The sequence below is a fragment of the Podarcis liolepis genome (genome assembly GCF_965112155.1).
Source record: "Podarcis liolepis genome assembly, chromosome: 9".
Taxonomy (NCBI): domain Eukaryota; kingdom Metazoa; phylum Chordata; class Lepidosauria; order Squamata; family Lacertidae; genus Podarcis; species Podarcis liolepis.
Genome location: NC_139564.1, coordinates 51,058,221 through 51,076,420, shown reverse-complemented (window position 1 = coordinate 51,076,420; position 18,200 = coordinate 51,058,221). Strand labels below are relative to the sequence as shown.

General features: G+C 44.3%; 1 protein-coding gene across 4 annotated transcripts in view; it reads right to left on the bottom strand.

Annotated features, from left to right (window-relative positions):
* Window positions 1-5,974: 5,974 nt before the first annotated feature.
* HELT (helt bHLH transcription factor) overlaps window positions 5,975-18,200 on the bottom strand; it is a 130,572-nt gene continuing 118,346 nt past the window's right edge. For 2 of the 4 annotated variants that reach the window (XM_083460173.1, XM_083460174.1), the window contains exons 3-5: window positions 9,452-9,556; window positions 9,051-9,147; window positions 5,975-6,773 (exon numbers count right to left, since the gene is read on the bottom strand). In XM_083460173.1, the coding sequence (XP_083316299.1) occupies window positions 6,286-6,773; window positions 9,051-9,147; window positions 9,452-9,469 (603 nt within the window). In that variant the 5' untranslated portion in view covers window positions 9,470-9,556 and the 3' untranslated portion in view covers window positions 5,975-6,285. Of the gene's footprint in view, window positions 6,774-9,050; window positions 9,148-9,451; window positions 9,803-10,203; window positions 10,577-18,200 lie in introns of those variants that run through there. The other 2 variants (XM_083460172.1, XM_083460171.1) reach the window with 2 other exon arrangements.

Here is an 18,200-nt window from a genome sequence, read left to right as displayed (position 1 = left end):
TTATAATAAATCATTCTTTCCTGCTATGAAAGAACAAGCAAGCTGTGTTCAGTGGCAGATTTGGGGACCTCAAATTTCTGTGGCGCCTTGGGCGACACTAAAATCCAGCTCCCTCCCTGCCTCTTGCGCCCTGTCCTACATCACTGTTGCATCGCCGTCCCCCCACCCCACCCCCAGTGCCGGTGCACAGTGTGGCCACACCAGTTGTACTACCCTAAAACCACCTCTGCCATGAGTGATGAGAATGCTATTGTGTTATATCAAGTGAAGGCGTACCTAGCTCTCTGGGGTTCTGTGCAGCTAGGGACCTGCTTGATGCCATTTCGTGACTTGCAGCTGGTATTGAACAGCACATGTTTTTGACTGCTGAAAGAAGACATTTGGGAGTATGGGGAGAGTGTGCAAAGCCCTGTGTCCATATTGCATTATTATTATTATTATTATTATTATTATTAGTCTTTGAATCCTGCCTGCCACCTTCCCATTGGCTCTTGACTGGTCTCTGTCTCTTACTTCACCCTGTTGCATGGTCCTGGGGCAGTCCAGGCTGAAGAGTCTCTAGCCATGAGGGGTTTGTTTGTTCAATAACGCTTGAAAGCACAAGTGACCTCTGTATTAAGAAGGCTGCCGGTCACTGGGTAGACCCATGCTGACTGTAAGGCTCCTCCAGCAGTTAAGGCAAATTCAAGGAGACTGAGGCCTGGTCCTAGCAAGCAGCTTTGTTCCTTACTCCCATGGGCAGAGAGAACCTTTGATTTCATGGGGATGATTATTTTTATTCTTGCCCAATCAAGGATGAAGCCCAAGGAACAAGAGATTGCCCCTTTCAGAGACGCAACAATGGATCACCTCCAGCCCAAACCACTGGGAAGTTTTCTCTGTGTTTTGTTGAGGGCTCCTGGAAACCAGCACTATACAACTTACTTAAAAGGAGAGCGCATGAGAAGGGGAGGCGGCATGAATCGACACATTGTGGGAAGACAAGATGGGAGGGAGACACACTGAACTCTTAACTCTGCCTCCAGATACTTCTCTGGCCAAGACTAACATTATTGTCCTTAATGGAAGGAAATTGAAACTACTTCCAAAGTAATTTTCAGTCTTTATCGCAGAAGGCAGAAATGAGCAGAGGAATTTCAGGGCTAGAGATGGAGACAGGAGGTTCAGAGAGTCAGGGAAATATCTGAGGGGTGTGTGTGTGTGTGTGTGTGTGTGTGTGTGTGTGTGTGTGAAACAAGGGGACAAGACTTTTATCCCAAAGCCATTGTAAATCTAAAGCAGGGTTTATCCTCCTCTGTGAAATGAAAATTGGGGCAGGGGGTGTTGAGATCAAGAACAACATTTGAGCCACAAAGACTGTCATGGGCCACTGCAAGTTTGCAAAATTATATGTAAATGACCTAAGTTTTGAATGTGGTGGCCTTGTGCTAATCCCAGAGAGAATATCTACTTAGCAAAAGAAAGTGAGGGAGGGCGGTGTGGTGGTTTTTGTCTAATTTGGTTAACAGTGGCCAAAAGTTGAATAAATTAATAATAATTTTTATTTCCAGGGTAACACTATCTCTGTAATGCTTCTATGCTGTAGGAGTTTCTGAATGGCTTTGCGCCAGGAGAGAGAGAAAGAAATAGTCAAAGTTTTTTTTCCTTCTTCTTTCTCTCTCCATATTCTATCTCAAGGGATGAAGAAAATGAGTGTAAGACATGTTTTCCGATAATGGGCGCCAGCCACTCAATTTCTGCCGCTTCTATATTATCCCTGTGGACATTTAACAAGCGCTATTTTCCTGCAGCGCTCATTTGGATTTGGAGCCACAAGTGTGTCTTGACAAAACAGACAGTTATTTCTTCCCTGTCCTTAAATTGTCCACCAATATGACCTCTTTTTAAGTCAATCTGTCACACCCGGTTTTTCTGTGTTTACAGTTTAAATGGAAGAAATACACTATGCTTTATACTCATTGTAATGAGGATTTTTTTGTCTGTCTCAGGATAATGGAGCTGATGGCTCACAAATTGTGGGTCAGCCTCTTCCATGACCTTAGTAAACAATCCAGCTCAGATCTCCCTAAAGCCTGCAGAATGAAATGGAATAAGTTAATTTACCTTCCGTCAACTGATCCGGAAGCCCAAAACACACTGAACAATGTAAAATACTGATTGACACACACGTAGGGAAATATTTTCCCCCATAGCACATGAGTGAATGCTGGTCTGGAACACAGCAAAGGTAAGTGCAACCTGAGGTAATAATAGGATATTAAAATATAGGAATATTTGTGGGGTGAGAGAGAACTACACTGCAGCATGAGTAATACATCTGAATTTAGAAAGTAACTTTTAGAATCACTGGATTGCCAAAACCTATACTTTTTGTTAGTTTGGCAAATTTTAAATCTTTTTTTTTTTAACTAACAACATTTTTCTGGAGTTTTGAAGTTTTAGTCGATGACACTCCTGTGAACTGCTGAAAATGAAGTCTGTTTGTCCTTTACATGGTTTTGAGATCAAATATCTGTTTATACATAAGAATGAAAAAATGTTGTACGATGACATTACTTCAGTATGGCATGAATGATTTTTTTTCCATGCGGGAAAGCATGGACTTTGAGCTCATTGGACAAAAGGAGGTATGTTAATGCAGTTTAAAAATAAATAGTTTATATGGAAAGAGAGAAGCAGCGCAGATCTAGCATCAGCTGCCATATGCAAGCCAAACAGCGCTGGATTACCAAATAGGCAGAGTAGCCTATGCGCCCCACGACTTTTAGGGGCCCCACGACAATGGATCAAAATAGTATTGATTTGATCTTGAGAGAAAATTACAAAAATGTATTAGGAGATAATCTGCAAGCCTAAATGAGAGATAATGACCTGGGAGACTAGGGTTCAGATCTTCATTCATTCATGAAATTCACCTGGTGAACTTGGGCCAGTCACTGTCTCTCCACCTAACCTACCTTACAGTTGATAAATGGAAAAGAGGAAAACCACGTATGCAGCCTTGAGTTTTTGAAGGAAAGGCAGGATATAAATGTAACAACAATAACATGGGAGTTTTGGTCAGTGCGTACTTGAATTTCCTTTTTTCCTTATATTGAGATTTTATATGGAGTTTACCTTCACGGCAGCTATGCCTATGTACCTCAGCAAGATTTTGTTACCACTGTTCTGAACAATTATAGAACCAAGCTGTCAAAATCCCTGGCAGTAAGTATTTTTCTTTCTTATTTGCTCTGTGTTTTACACTCCCTTTTTGGTTTTCATTTTATATATGATAACATTCCATTCAGCCTGCAAAAGGTGACTGGAAAAGGGCATGGGGATTTGTCTTTCAGGATTTGAGTACTTCAACTTCTTCATCTTTAAAAAAAAGCTTATCCTCATTATGTAAGACTTCACCTTAATGTACAATGTAAAATTGGAGCCTTTCAATTTCCCCACAGGACTTCCTTGCATGTTTTGCATAAAGGCAGGAAGTGTACGATCTGAAAGCAAGTTTAAATCTCACTTCTTGCATCCTCAGTGCATCTCTGTTGAATTGTAGCATTACTTGGTTGAAATGCATATATGAACAGAAGCACAAACTATCATGGAAAGAGCTCTCACACCTTAAGTAGGCTTAGTCATCATTTTCTTTATGGATTCACTGAGTCATTGTGCTTTGTTTTGCTTATTTAAATATGTATACTCTGTGTTTTGAGGAGCTTTCTCCAAAAAGCTGCTTATAATGTCCATTGAAAACCAACTCCATCAGACAATACAATATAAAAATATGAAATGCAGTATAACTAAATAATAAACCAGAATAGAAAGTAAAGTACAGAAATAGAATATTCAAAAGATTTAAAAAAAACCAACAAGAATTTTAAAATACAGTGATAAACAAATGCTGGGATAATCCAGGCTGAAATCCCTCTGCTAGGAAATCATGAGACATCTTTGGACATAATTATAACCAGCCCTAAGTTCCCCACCTGGAATTAATAGTCACTTAAATCAAATGTGGATGAATAAAAACTTTGTATGTTTGCTCAGAAGTATGTTAATCTACAGCTATCTGAATGAATTTTAGCATGTTAAGATGTGGAAGTCACATCAGGAATCATCTGAGGGTGACAGAATCATGTAATTGGTCATCACTGCCCAGCTTCCCAAAGTGTATTGAATTACACAGCAAACACCCAGGTCTCATTCAGACACTTGCTGTCTTCCATGGGATCACTGTTGGTGTGTGTATGTGAAATTCAACTAGGATCACATGGAAACTCTAACTATTTGAACTTTCACCTCTGCATGAGGTTGGAGGGCTGGACACACACACACACAGCCATTGTGGTATGTGCAGTATTGTAGATCTTTTATCTGCTTCTGCAGTCACACAGGTTATATGACTGCTGCATGTTGATCACCCACATGTGAATACCTTCCCCACACAAGCAATGGGACATGACCATAGTTTAATGGTAGAGTATATATGTTTTAGGGACGCGGGTGGCGCTGTGGGTTAAACCACAGAACCTAGGACTTGTCTATCAGAAGGTCGGCACTTTGAATCCCTGCGATGGGGTAAGCTCCCATTGCTTGGTCCCTGCTCCTGCCAACCTAGCAGTTCGAAAGCACGTCAAAGTGCAAGTAGATAAATAGGTACCGCTCTGGTGGGAAGGTAAATGGACTTTCCATGCACTGCTCTGGTTCGCCAGAAGCGGCTTAGTCATGCTGGCCACATGACCTGGAAGCTGTACGCCAGCTCCCTCGGCCAATAAAGCGAGATGAGCGCCACAACCCCAGAGTCGGCCACGACTGGACCTAATGGTCAGGTGTCCCTTTACCTTTATATATGTTTTGCAGGTAGAAGGTCCAAGGGCTGCTGGGTGGACCAATGGTCTGATTCAGTATAAGGCAGCTTGAAGAAATGTTCCAGCCGTGGGCCCCAGGTGGACCTGGAGTCCAGCTGGTACCTAGTGCATTCCCATGTGCAATGGTGTGAGACCTCCATGGGTGCCTTAATGGGGCAGTAGTAAAACAGCTCCATGGTGAGATCTGCAATGATCCATTCAACAGCCCCCTTTCTCTGTCATGGATGCCTTGGCTGAGATTCCTGCATTATTTGGGGTCCCTTCCAACTCTACAGTTCTGTGATTCTATAATAATAATAATAATAATAATAATAATAATAATAATAATAATAATAATTTATTTATACCCCACCCATCTGGCTGAGTCTCCCCAGCCACTCTGGGCGGCTCCCAATCAAATGTTAAAAACATTAAGTATTAAAAACTTCCCTAAACAGGGCTGCCTTCAGATGTCTTTTAAAGATAGGATAGCTGCTTATTTCCTTCACATCTGAAGGGAGGGTGTTCCACAGGGTGGGCGCCCCTACCAAGAAGGCACTCTGTCTGGTTCCCTGTATCCTCACTTCTTGCAATGAGGGAAACACCAGAAGGCCCTCGGTGCTGGATCTCAGTGTCCGGGCTGAACGATGGGGGTGGAGACGCTCCTTCAGGTTCTATGATTCCATGACATGCTAATATGATTGTGTGAATTGGCTCCAGAGCCTTTGAGATTAAATCCTATAAGGTTTGCTTCCAAGGAAGCATGGAGATTTCAAGGCCAGGTTGCAACAACAAACAACACCATATATACACCAGGGTATTCCCATCCCGTATCAAAGGACACCGCTGCATAAGTTAAAGTCTTGTGGTGCAGCCTGGCTCCTATCAAACCAACAGCAAAATAACCTTGGTGTACGATACCATCCTTAGCCATTTGGCACAGGCATCTCCCCCATCGCTTAAATAGAGTTTCCATTCCCCTTAGCTGTGTTTGTTTCTTCTAAAAATGCTTTCTTTAAAAAGGTAAAACAAAACAAACCTAATGTGCACCTAACCTTACTCCATTTGTGCCAAAATCAGAGCAAACATTTAGAAGAACTGGCTGGCAGAAGGATGAATAAATAAACACAGCAAACATATCAGGCTGAACCTTTTTCCAGAAGTATATTTTTATTTCACTCCACCGTTAATTCCATATCTATTTACAGTTGTGGAAGGAGGCCAGATAATTTATTGTCTTGAAATAATATAAATAGGTAATATGTGCAGGTGAGCTCGGCACTACCTGGCCTTGGAAGGCATTTTGGGCCTTTAGGAACTGCAAGACGCGGAGAAGGTCAATGGCAAGGCAACACTGGGAAGGCAAAAGCCATAGACTTCTCTCTCTCTGGCAGCTCTTTAAGACACAGGGACCCTTTTTGGACAACCAGCTGGCTACGCCAGACGTAGGCTATAGCACCGATGGATGCTGGCCAGAAGGCAGGCTGAATGTGTTGGGGTGGGAATGGCCAATTAGGTTGAGGTAGTGGCGGTCCAGACTTTGCACGGATGACAAGAAGGTGCTGCGCTGCTGCCCGTGGCCAGTGAGGGGCACAGGAGCGTTGGGGAGGTAAGGGAGAGTGGGATTCCTAGCGGAGCTGTGCCAGGAAAAGGGGCCGTGTCCAGATCCCTGCTGGAACACAGGGTCATTGGGGCTGTAGCCCAAGCAGTCTGGAGCTGGTGGCAGCTGATAGGAGAAGTCTGGCTCTGGGAGAGATCCCAGTGAGGAAAAGATGGGTTCGGTGACAAAGCGAGCTTTGGACTGCAGGAAAGCCAGGATCCGGGCGTACTTGGTGTCCTTGGTCTCCATTCTCTCCACTGTGGTCAGGTAGTGAACTAGGTTCTTCATGCACTCATGGTAGCCATAGTGAAAGTAGTTGGCAAATTCAGCTAGAAGCTCTGTTGGAAAGAAAGAAAAATTGGGTTACAGCAGTGGTTCCTATTCGCGTGGAGGAAGCCTAAAAAGCCATTAAATGTTAATAAATCATTCTTGAACTGCCCGCCTTCAAAATCAAATTGCCCCCTGTGGGGCGTGTGGTTGGGAATCATGGCTTGCCTACATGGGGCAGGAAGAAACTTGAACATCCCACCCTACAATCGACACCCTGCTTCTCCTGCCTCTTGCAGCAAATTAATGGGAACCTGTTTTGCCTAATTTAGTAAGTAGAGTTTGGAAACAGTGGTGTAGCGTGGGTTCTCAGCACCCGGGGCAAGGCAAGTAATTTGCGCCCCCTAACCCGTGGATTTGCGCCCCCTAACCCTAACCCCCAGATGTTGCGCCTGGTGCAGCCGGCCCCCCTGCACCCCCCCCCACGCTACGCCACTGTTTGGAAACTAGTGTTTCCCAAGTGGGGGGTCTCAGTGGAGTGGTGAAGTAAAAAAGTAGGACAAGGCTCCTGTACCTTTGCAGGTATTCACCTGTATCTTCTTCACCTGACCATTTTACACATGGGAAAAGGTGCATTGGTTAACGTGGGCATCCCGTGGAAGGCAATGCAACAGGACAAAGGATGCTTCAAGAATGTTGCTGTTTTTGGATAGGATTCAGCCATATACTGGCAAATTAAAGTTGCACAATTAGAGTTGGTTTGGTGCTCTTGTGTGACAAAGGGCTCATCCACACTTATATTTGTATCCTGATTTCTAGGCAGGGGGCCAAGAGGTGTTCCTTTCGTCCTGCCACTTCCCCTGGGAAAACCTGTGGTTTACTACTCCATCAGAACAAACGTCAAATGGGTTTTCTCCAGATTTATGTATGTACTGATTCAGCAGTAAACTGTGGGTTTTCCAGGGGAAGGCAAAGGGTCAGAAGAAAAACCTCTCAGACCCGTGCCTAGAAATCATGGGGCAAATGGAATAAATCACAGGACAAAAGGGAGTGTGGATGAGCTCACTCCCTACCCCAGTGATGGGAAAACCCACTGGAAAGTGTGAGATAACAATCGCTTGATGTGACATCACATAACCTCCCCACAATAACTCAAAATGAATGCTCAATACACATCCCATGAAGCCTAACAAATCACGGGTAGATCAGCAAATATAGCATAAGAACAGAGCAACCCATGCTCTGCAGTCTTGCTAGTTAAGGTAGGAAAAGCAGCTATGTTTAAAGCACATTTGAAGCACAGGTTCCCACTCAAAGAATTCTGAGCACTTTTGTTTCTTAAGGGCTGCTGGGAATTGCAACTCTGTGATGAGTAAACTACAGTGCCCAGAGATATTTGATGGAAATAATGTGCTTTAAAGGTATAGTGCGTACACAGCCTCAGAATGTACTGATAAATTCTCAGCCAACAATTTTGCACTGGACTTGCCCCCTATGTAGCCAGGTATATACAAAAAATATACACCTATTTGAGTATATGTTCACATCATATACATCTGCTGAGTATTAATGCTTCATCCAGCTGATGAAGTGGGCTGTTGGTCACAGAAGATTGTGCCATAATAAATGCACTATTAGTTCATTATTCTACATCTCACAAGTCTGTAAAATCCTTCCTTATCAGGGAATGAAGTTACCTTGCTGGATCAAATGAAATGTTGTTTGAGTCCTGCACTCTTGTCTCCAAAACCACCCAGGCTTGGAAAGCTCAAAGCAATGCATAAGCTACTGTAATGCACTGTCTCTAATCACTGAGAACTCCACCTTCCATTAATTTGCTTACTCATTTTTTTTTGGGGGGGGGGAGTTTAATTCATATAAAGGATTGTTTATTTATGTTCCATGCAATCCATTCACTGTGAGGTAGAATCACTGATTCCCAAATTACATACTGAAAACTGAGGCCACCACCTCACACCCATTTATCTGGGAGCAGGCCCCATTGTAATCAATGGGACTTACTTCTGAGAAGATTTATAGAGGATTGCACTGGGGGTCTGAGACTAAGAGCTAGTGGGTTGCCCTTGGCGATTTAACCCCTGGACCACTAATCTGGTCGTGAAAACGTTTGTGTCCAAAATCCCTCCCAGTGTCGCGAGCTGAGATTTCTTTCCCTCTCCACCCGTGTCGCCAGGATCCCCCAATTTCACTAATGGGATTTCCCACAGCAAAGAGTGATCCATTCCCAAGGCTTCTGAGAGCTCAGCCAGCAGTTCCCGGCCAAGGGTCTTCTCCCTGCGCGCCTGCGTGGCCAGAAACGCACAGCCACGGAAGAAGAGCGCGCCTACCCTTTTCTCTCCCCCGAGGGAAATCTGCAGAGTGAAGGGCCCGCAGGTACTGGACGGTCATCTCCAGGATCTCCGCTTTCTCCAGCTTGCCGGAACTCTGAAATGCACAAAGGCAGACAGGACTTCAGGGAGTTGTTTCCAACCCCGTGCACCCGGAGCATTGAATCCAGTGAGTTAACCTAACGACAAAAAGGCTTGCAAATGAGCAGGAACAAGCCACACTTGTTTCATTCACAAAGCTATGATCACGATCCCCTTATATTGCAAAATGCCACATACACACACCCCTCTCCACGCAAAAAGAACAGCAGCAGCAGCAGCCACTCCTAAGTAACCCCACGTACGCAAATTGCTTCCCCTCTCGGCCGAAAAGACGCAAAACGCAACTTTGGGATGCGCACCTGTTTTGCCAAAGCCATTGGCACCGTCTTCCCGAGTTCGTTTAGACAGCGGTTGATCCGGTCCCTTCTCCTTTTCTCGATCACTTTATGGGAGACCGGGATCCTCTGGAAAATGCATGAGAACGACAGGCTTAGGCTAGACACACGTGTGGTATGGCAAGATGGAAGGGAGCATCGCATCAGAACGCGAAGTCGCTCCATCACCTTTAAGTTTTCTTGACGTCTCCAGACACTTCTCTGCCCTTCCACAACCTACTTCTGTACAGCTTGGAGCAGCCCTTTAAGAGCCAGGCACTTGTGAGCTCCTCCTATCCAACTCTCCAAGCTTTTGACATACTGGAGACAAAAAAGAAACAAAAACCTCCCCAAAACTTAGCAATGCAGCATCCTTACTGCTGGAGACGACGATGGGCCCATCATCTGCTGATGGTACCATAATCCTAAGAAGGGAAACTGAGGTGGGGGACGGCAAAGCCTCAAAACTGAGATATTGGAAACTTCCATACGAGATTTGAAACGTCCAGATATATGAAGCGCCAAATACTGCAAGGTTCCTATATCTCAGCACTTTCGAGACTTCGCCTCTTTCTTTCTATTTCCTGAGTTCTGGTACTGCCCCCCCCCCCAATCCCACACATCATCACAAGCCTCAAAACCGATGTCTAAGCCTGTGCAGCTAAGGGCCACCAGTTCCTTGAGGAAAGGTCGAGCCCGGTGGCAGCGCGCAGGGCACCGTTCCTTCTCCAACTCACTTTCCGTTCCTTCAATTTGGAGGCCATCGTGACAAGAAGCCGCTGCTGGGGGAGAAGCTCGCAGAAGGCACCCGATGTCCTCCTTCAAGTGGCCCAGGTGGATTGCAGAGCCCTAACTTCCAAGGGGCGGTTTATAAAGCGATCATTTCTGAGGGAGGGGGGGATATATTCATGGCCTGCCTGATTCCCCAGGATTAGGGAAAGCAGCGTTAGGAAGAGGAGGAGGAGGCATGCATTAAAGATCAGTTTTTTAAAACGTGTGTATGTTCGGGTCTTCCCCCACCCACCCCACACCCCCAGCCTAAGGGGCGTGTAAGGGTGGGGTGGGGGGACGTCAGATCAGCTTTGTCACTCCACGTGGCCCTTCAAAGGACACGTGATCGGCCCCCGAAGGGCATTTGCATGGCAACGACCCGCGCAGGGCTGAGGGAGCTGAGCGCAGTGGCGCGCCTGCAGGCTGCGAAACACTGGCCGTCTTCTTTCACTGGGCCGCCAAGCGCCTGGTCGGTCTCTCACACGACGGCCGCCTGTTTACAAATCCCAGGCACCCCACACTCTCCCCCCAGCCCAACACACACATGCACACACCCTGCCGCCGCCCCCCTTCCCTGTCCAAGCGCTGACTGCATTTTAAAGCCTGTCCAGAGTCATTAAAGTAATTAAGTAAGCCCTTAATAGGCTGTTCCGCCCAGTTCAAGGAAGAGCCCTTGGAGACGGAGTGGGCCCGTTTGTTCTCAGGCTTTTCTCACACGACTTGGTGACACGTCCATCTTTATGAGAGATGGCAGCCAGGCCTTATTGTTTCTCCCGCTTTATGTGGCGGGGACACCCCGGCAGGTGTGGGGACTGGAGGCTGGCACGAGATTCTCTCTCTCCCCCCACCCCGTCCTTTAATTTTTTCTCTCCTCCCCTCTGCAGACCTTAGGAGCCTCCCTCAAACCTTTGGCACACGACGGTCGTTTCTGTAGTGTGTGTGTGTCTCTCGAGGTTGTTATTTTTCCCCTCCTCCTCGCCGCTTTGGAGAGGCTCAATTTGTAGCCTATTATCCTATAGGAAAATATCCCATTGAAAAGTGTGAATGGTTTCATTGGGCCTAAATCTTAATAATGCGGGTCAAAGAAAAGAGGGGCAAAATAAAGAGGGGATCGCAGCTGGTCTGAGAGTGCATTATGTGGTGTCACCTGCGAGAAGGGTCGCCTACAGACCCCCTATTCATTTGCCTAATTTTGGTCAATTTAACAAACTTCAGGAGAAATTATTGTGGCATTGTTAGGGAGGGTAAAGCTTTCTGATCGAATTAACAGCATGTTTTGATCCGGTAAATGTCATTAGAAAGAAAGAAACAATCGCGTTTAAAGGGGCTGGGAGTGAAATGCGCCAAGTGGAGACGCCAAAGCGCAACGCTCACAAAGGGAGCAAGTAACTGCCACAGGGAACTTTTGTACACGCACATTGCTGAAGTTTTTACACAAAAAGGCATTATTTCATACTTGAATACGTCTAATCCAACAATTGTCTATTTTCTGCAAACATATTTTCACAGCATTGTTAACTTTTTTCCTAGGGCCTCTGTTCTGGCAGCCGCGCTTCTCGCCTTGAGAGCGCAAAGGGCTGTCTTTTTGGGGGGCAACAAGTTTGTCCGAGGGGGGGCCGGAGAGGGAAGAATGGAGCTTGGGGAAGTTGCTTGCTTTCTTTTGAAAGGCTTGAAGAGGAAAATATCGAAAACACACAAACAGGAACTTGAGGAAATTAGCTAAAAAAGAGGGTGTATCCTTTTCCTCTCCAAAGCTTCGGAGCGCATTTTCGTGCCTCTTTCAACTTTCATTGGCACCTTCTTATTTAGTTGTATAGGGACACCCCCGCCCCTCAAACAAGCCCAATTTACACATCGACTAAATGAATAACAAATTCAACTCAGAATGTGACTATAGTTTGCACGTCCAAATAAAAACATCACCTAGACTTTGGAGACGTGTGCCAGTGTATCCAAACTTTAGTCCGTTCCATCGTGGAAACGGTGTATTCTCCAAAGCAATATTATGAACGTGTTTTTTTAAAAAAGAGTCAGAAATACAGTTTCAGAGAGACGTTCTGCAAACTGTTTTAAAAAATAGGCTACTGTTCTCCTCCCTGATTTTTATTATTTTATTTTTAGATGAAGGAAACTGTGCCATTTAATATCTCCTAGAACTGCAGTTTTGGTTAGCTTTTGGTTATTTTGTGCTTCTTCTTTTTTTTATTGCTGCAAAATGCAAATTCAGATTCTTGTCTGTTTAAAGAGCTCTCGCTTCTTGATGCTTTGTCTGTAACCTGTTTTGTCTGCAACCTGATGGGTGACTAAACAAACCCCTACAAAATGTTATCCAAAACTGTGCGTGCCTTGCACGGTTCAGTCTGGGGGGGGGGGAGACGCTCCTGATTGTTGTTCTGTTTGCAAGATACCCTCTTTCAGAAGGCTTGTAGGTTTCAGTATATTCAATTCTGCACAATGGGATTAGAAACTAACCGTTATCATCCAAATTAACTAAACTGTGAATAGTAAATGTGGGAGCTTTATTTCTCTCCCTCTCTCCAGCCAGTGGAGATGGAGTTGATCCTCTTACTGTCTGTGTTAACCGCCAGCTGCAGGCACCTGCAAGGCAACCCCCTTTTTTTACACCACTCAACTTGTTTATTTGCTTCTTTTTCCCTGCCGGAGAATTGTGTCTCGGTCAGGACAGGCTTGGATGAGGTGCAGCAGGTTCAGGCTGACAATGGAAGCTAGAAAGGACACATGCAAAGTGGATATGACAGGGGTGATGGAGCTGGAGTGCTGGAAACGTTATGGCATATTAAGGGGAGATGTTTGCTTTTACTTCTGATTTCTAACGTTACATCTCTGCTCAGACTAACAATGAGGGCCCCAGACAGACATTATGAGCTGCTTTGGAAAGCTCTTGACACATTTCCAGTTGGAGACTTCCAGAAGTATAACAGCATTTATCGTTTAACTCTCCAGAAATACACAAAACCCACACCACTCTTTTATTCATCATAAACAGTAGAGTGCACATGTTTCATACATTTAGAAATGGGTACTCCCTATGGCCATGATTTCATGTATATACATAGAAAAAGCTCCCTTGGTTTGTGATTTATTTTTAAGCACTTTAGCAATGAGGATTCAACACAGACATAAATCTGGAAAACGCTCTTGTTTTTCTTTACACACAAGAAACAAGGCAGTTTGAATGCAAAGCAGTTCTTTCCATCCATTTATTTAAAGGCTACAATCCTCTGTGTATTTTACTTGGGAGCAATCTCCATTGAATAGAATGGGACTTACTGTGTAAACACGCAAAGGATTGGGCTTAATGCCTCATGCTAGCATACACCTGTTAAAGTGCTGCCGCAAATTGACACCGAATACCATACAGCTATTAATATATAATATTAATTATTTCTTAATTATGTGGTAATTGCATACATTAATGTTAAAAATGTATATGATACAGAAACATGACATAAACACATAAAAGCACTGACACCTGCATTTGAGCACAGTTGGCATACTTGGAAGACCGCCCCCCCCCCCAATTCAAAACCTTATTGGGAAATTATGCTGTAACCTGCACTTGTTTTAATAGGCTAACATCTGGCAAGAGACATACCACACAAAAGCAAGAAGAGGTTCTTGTTTTTACTTCAGCATTGCCTCTCTACTCAATCCTTCTTCCATAGTAGCCATTTGCTTCATTTAAAGAAGGACCTTTGATGACGGGGATAAAGTTATAGAGAGTCATTCACAGGCATAAATGCAAGTTGGGGTGGCAGAGAAACAATAATTTCAAATGGTTTGGGATCTTTGTTGAGCTTCGCACACCCTGATTTCAGGGCCAATCCAACTGTTTTTGTTTTGTGCTGTCATGGAAAGAAATTGAATCGAGGTTCTAACACCCCAATCCTAGAAATTTTTACTAGGAAGTAAGTCCCACTGTAATCAATATGTAGCTAATGTAGAGGCAGTATTGTGCAGTGGTTGGAGTACTGAGCTAGGAGTCTGGGAGAGCAGAGTTCAAATCCCTACTTGGCCATGATGCTCACTGGGGTGACCTTGGGTTAATAACTTTCTCTCAGCCTAGCCTACTCCACAAGGTTGTTGTGAGGGAAATGGGGGAGGGGACTGGGTATGTCACCCTGAACTCCTTGGCGGAATGGCTGCATGGAAAAAATAATTGTAATCATGGCAAAATAGAAAAATGGAACTTATTCCCACATAAATGTGTAAAGGATTGCAACCTATATTTCCTCCTTTGTTGTGTATGTGTATATGTAGTTATATAAGTTAACTGTAACAATGCAGTGGTACCTCGGGTTACAGACGCTTCAGGTTACAGACTCCGCTAACCCAGAAATAGTATCTTGGGTTAAGAACTTTGCTTCAGGATGAGAACAGAAATCGTGCAGCGACGGCGCGGCAGCAGCGGGAGGCCCCATTAGCTAAAGTGGTGCTTCAGGTTAAGAACAGTTTCAGGTTAAGAACGGACCTCCAGAACGAATTAAGTTATTAACCCTAGGTACCACTGTATTAAAAATGTAAATTTAGAAAGAGAAATTATATCTAACCTTGGACGTATATCATTTTACCTTTATATGCTAGAGGTCTTGTATACAGGACTAATAAGAGTAGTATATTCCTATTAATAGTAAATTCCTATTAAATTGTGTTCCAGTGTAAAATAAATATCTTTTCTGCTTTTGTCCTGTGGAGTATGGTCAGCCCACAGGCCAGGCTGTCCTCTCATATACCTGCTGGGATTGACAAGGCATCTGTCCCTCACCTGAATCTCATAGCTCTCCCGACGAGCTGCCTTTGATTAGTTATCATTTAACTCTTGGGAAGAATAATTAGCATCACACATCATGTGCATGGAAATTGCCGAACCAATTAACCAACAAGAAGGATTACTGTTAATAGCACCAGTTTTCCTATAACTTGATATTGCTGGATAGTTTTGATGAACTGCAAAAGCATTTTTAGTTTGCTTTCTGTTGCCACCCTGGAACTTTTCATTATTAGTGCCACTTTGTTTTGTATGATTTCTTGCAGATGAAGGAAAAGAACTTTTCTGCTTGTATATATTGATAATATAATTTTGGTTACTGAGGTCAAACAAGATTGTACAAAAAACAAGATGACAGGGCAGGAGCTACACAGAGCAGGGCCTTTTCACTGGTGGTGCCCTGCCCTCGCATGAAGTTTTGGGTTAGCAATTTTGGGAGAGGGGAGACTGCCTGCTGGGGAGCGGGCGGGCTGGCAAGGCCCCCTAGATTTAGAGGCCCTAGGCTTCAGTCTACTTAGCCTATACATAAACCCGGCACTGCTCCTTACATTATGCGATGCACATCCAGGGGTGCAATCAATCCCTTTCAGAATAGGGAATGGGGAGCCTGTGGTCTTCCAGATGTTTGGGACTACATCAGCCCCAGTCAGCATTGCCAACGGACATCTGCAGGGCCACAGGATCCTCATTCCTGACTTATAAGGTGATGTACATTCCCTTCATTGTGACCTGCCATTAGTTGTGCACAACACACTTATCCAGCTCTGAGCCACTGCTGCTTTCTCTAGATAGTCTACACCTGTCTTAAGACAGCCTGGTTCCCTCCAGAAGCTTTGGACTACAACTCCCATCAGCCCCAACCAGCATGATGGGAACTGTAATCTGTAACATCTAGAGGTTGGCAAAAGCTAGCCTACATTCTGGGTTTTTAATTCTGGCTTCCTAATTGACGGATGAGAGGTTTTTCTCATTTTCTTTTAAATATAAAAATACACTCCACTGAGGAACTCAAGGTCTTGGGAGCTATTTTATTACCGTATTCCAACACAGGTAGATGATGGAATTTGAAATGAAGCCCATTGTAGAATCATAGAATCATAGTATTGTGGAGTTGGCAGGGACCCCAAAGATCATCTGGCCCAAGCCCTTGCCATGCAGCTAAAGCATCCATGACAGATGAAATGTAAAATGTTTGCTGGCTAACACTGGTATGTATTTATTATCTATTTACAGATGACGTATGACTTGTATAACATGCACAAATATATATATATATATATATATATATATATATATATATATATATATATATAACAGATAAAGTATGTTGCTGTTAAACAAACCCCATTAAAGCAATCTATGGCTACGTGAGAAGTTTCCAAAGCCCACCTGAAAAATAATCCCTCCCACTGGCTTCAGAAAATGCTCAAGCTCAGAGTTGGGTGGACCTCTGGAGGAAGGCGGTTCCAAAGGTAGAGTTCAATCCCAAGAATGCCTTTCCTTCTGCTCTTGATCATTGTATTTTGCACAGAGAGGTATTATCAAAAGCTGCATTAATAAGATTATCAGTATTCCTAGAATCATAGAGTTGGAAGGGCAGCCTGAGGATCATCTAGTCCAATCCCCAGCAAAGCAGGGATATGCAGCTGTCCCATTCAGGGACTGAACCTCCAGCCTTGGTGTTAACAGCACCATGCACTATCCAGCTGAGCTATCCAGGCTGGTGAAGGTCTTTGTAACATACAGCTCCTATGCTGTGCAATGATATTGGCAATGTGGGGTCTTTGCTTTTCACAGATCCTTTTATATCATTGGCAGTAGCAGACGGTGGGTCAGAATTTCACTTGTTGTGCATGGTCATTTAGTTATTGAATCAGAGAAGCCAAGACTAACTGTGGGATCCTATAAATGCTTGCTCAGACACAGGGCCCATTGAGTGCCAATGAGATGCACTCTCCAGTTGGCAGGGGCTGGGACAGAGCAATGGGAGCTCACCCCATTGCGGGGATTTGAGCTGCCAACCTTCTGACCTGTAAGCCCAAGAGGCTCAGTGGTTTAGACCACAGCGCTGCAACCCCATATTCTGCAATCTCAATCCAGAATCTGCTGCAGTCTCCACACCTCTGCTTGGGACCTTTGTAAGGATGAGCTGCTGCCTGGGAGGCATTGCTGCAGGAAGAGACTGTGCTGAGCCACCAAGGGCGACGCTTTTCCACCTGCCTTGTCCCCATCAACATCACCTTTGTAAAGAGAAGCTGCCCCCTAAGGATTTACTCCTGCTCTCCCTGGTGAGTTTCTGGGGGCTGCCGTTTCCCATTTGGGCAAAGGAACATGCATATATTTTGCTTTTGGTCTTTTCTGAAATATTAAGATTTTGCTGTCTTATTTTTTGTGTAAGTTGTACTTTTTAAATTTATTTTTTGGTTGAGTTTTGTATCTGGGAATTATCGTGTGTGAACCACCTTGGGGGCTTTTGGGGGGTGGGTTGAAAGACAGCATAGAAATAAACTTTAACTATATCACTAACCATCTAAGGAAATTATTAATAACTACAAATTCAGTATGAAGTTGTTTATGGGAGTTGAAGCTAAATACTGTACAACCACCAGTGCTAAATCCTAGGGATGTTGACATTGTAGATTTGGCTTGTTCTGGTGTACGCAATGATTTTTGTTCTGTTTTGCAGCTGTGCAATTTGTGTACATATTGTAATGGCCATTGGCTACAAACAATCAAACTGACTGGGGAAAAACCCACCAGCTAGACTTAAAAGCAGATCTGTTAGAGTCACTGGATTCTAGTAAGAATAAAAAGGTCTTACAAACTTTTTTGGGAATATGGGAAGAAGGGGGACATATGTTAATTTTGATAACAATATCATCTTATCATTTCAGGGCTGTAAAGGACTTACTCCTAGCAGTTGTGAGGAGTTTGTGCAGGAGTGTCTGGTCTGGGGGGGCGGGGACAACAACAGCAAGGGGAGTGGGAGAGTGAGAGAAAGTGATGAAGTGGCTTAATGGTTAAACCAGCACCTTGAGTTGTGCTCAGAAGGAAACAGATAAGCAATGTTATTTGCAGAACACTGGTCAGATATGCACATGCCACTCCATATCCTTTTAGGAAGGCAGCTAAAGCGTTTCCCACCCACTGAAACTTCTGAGTCATCTTCAAGGG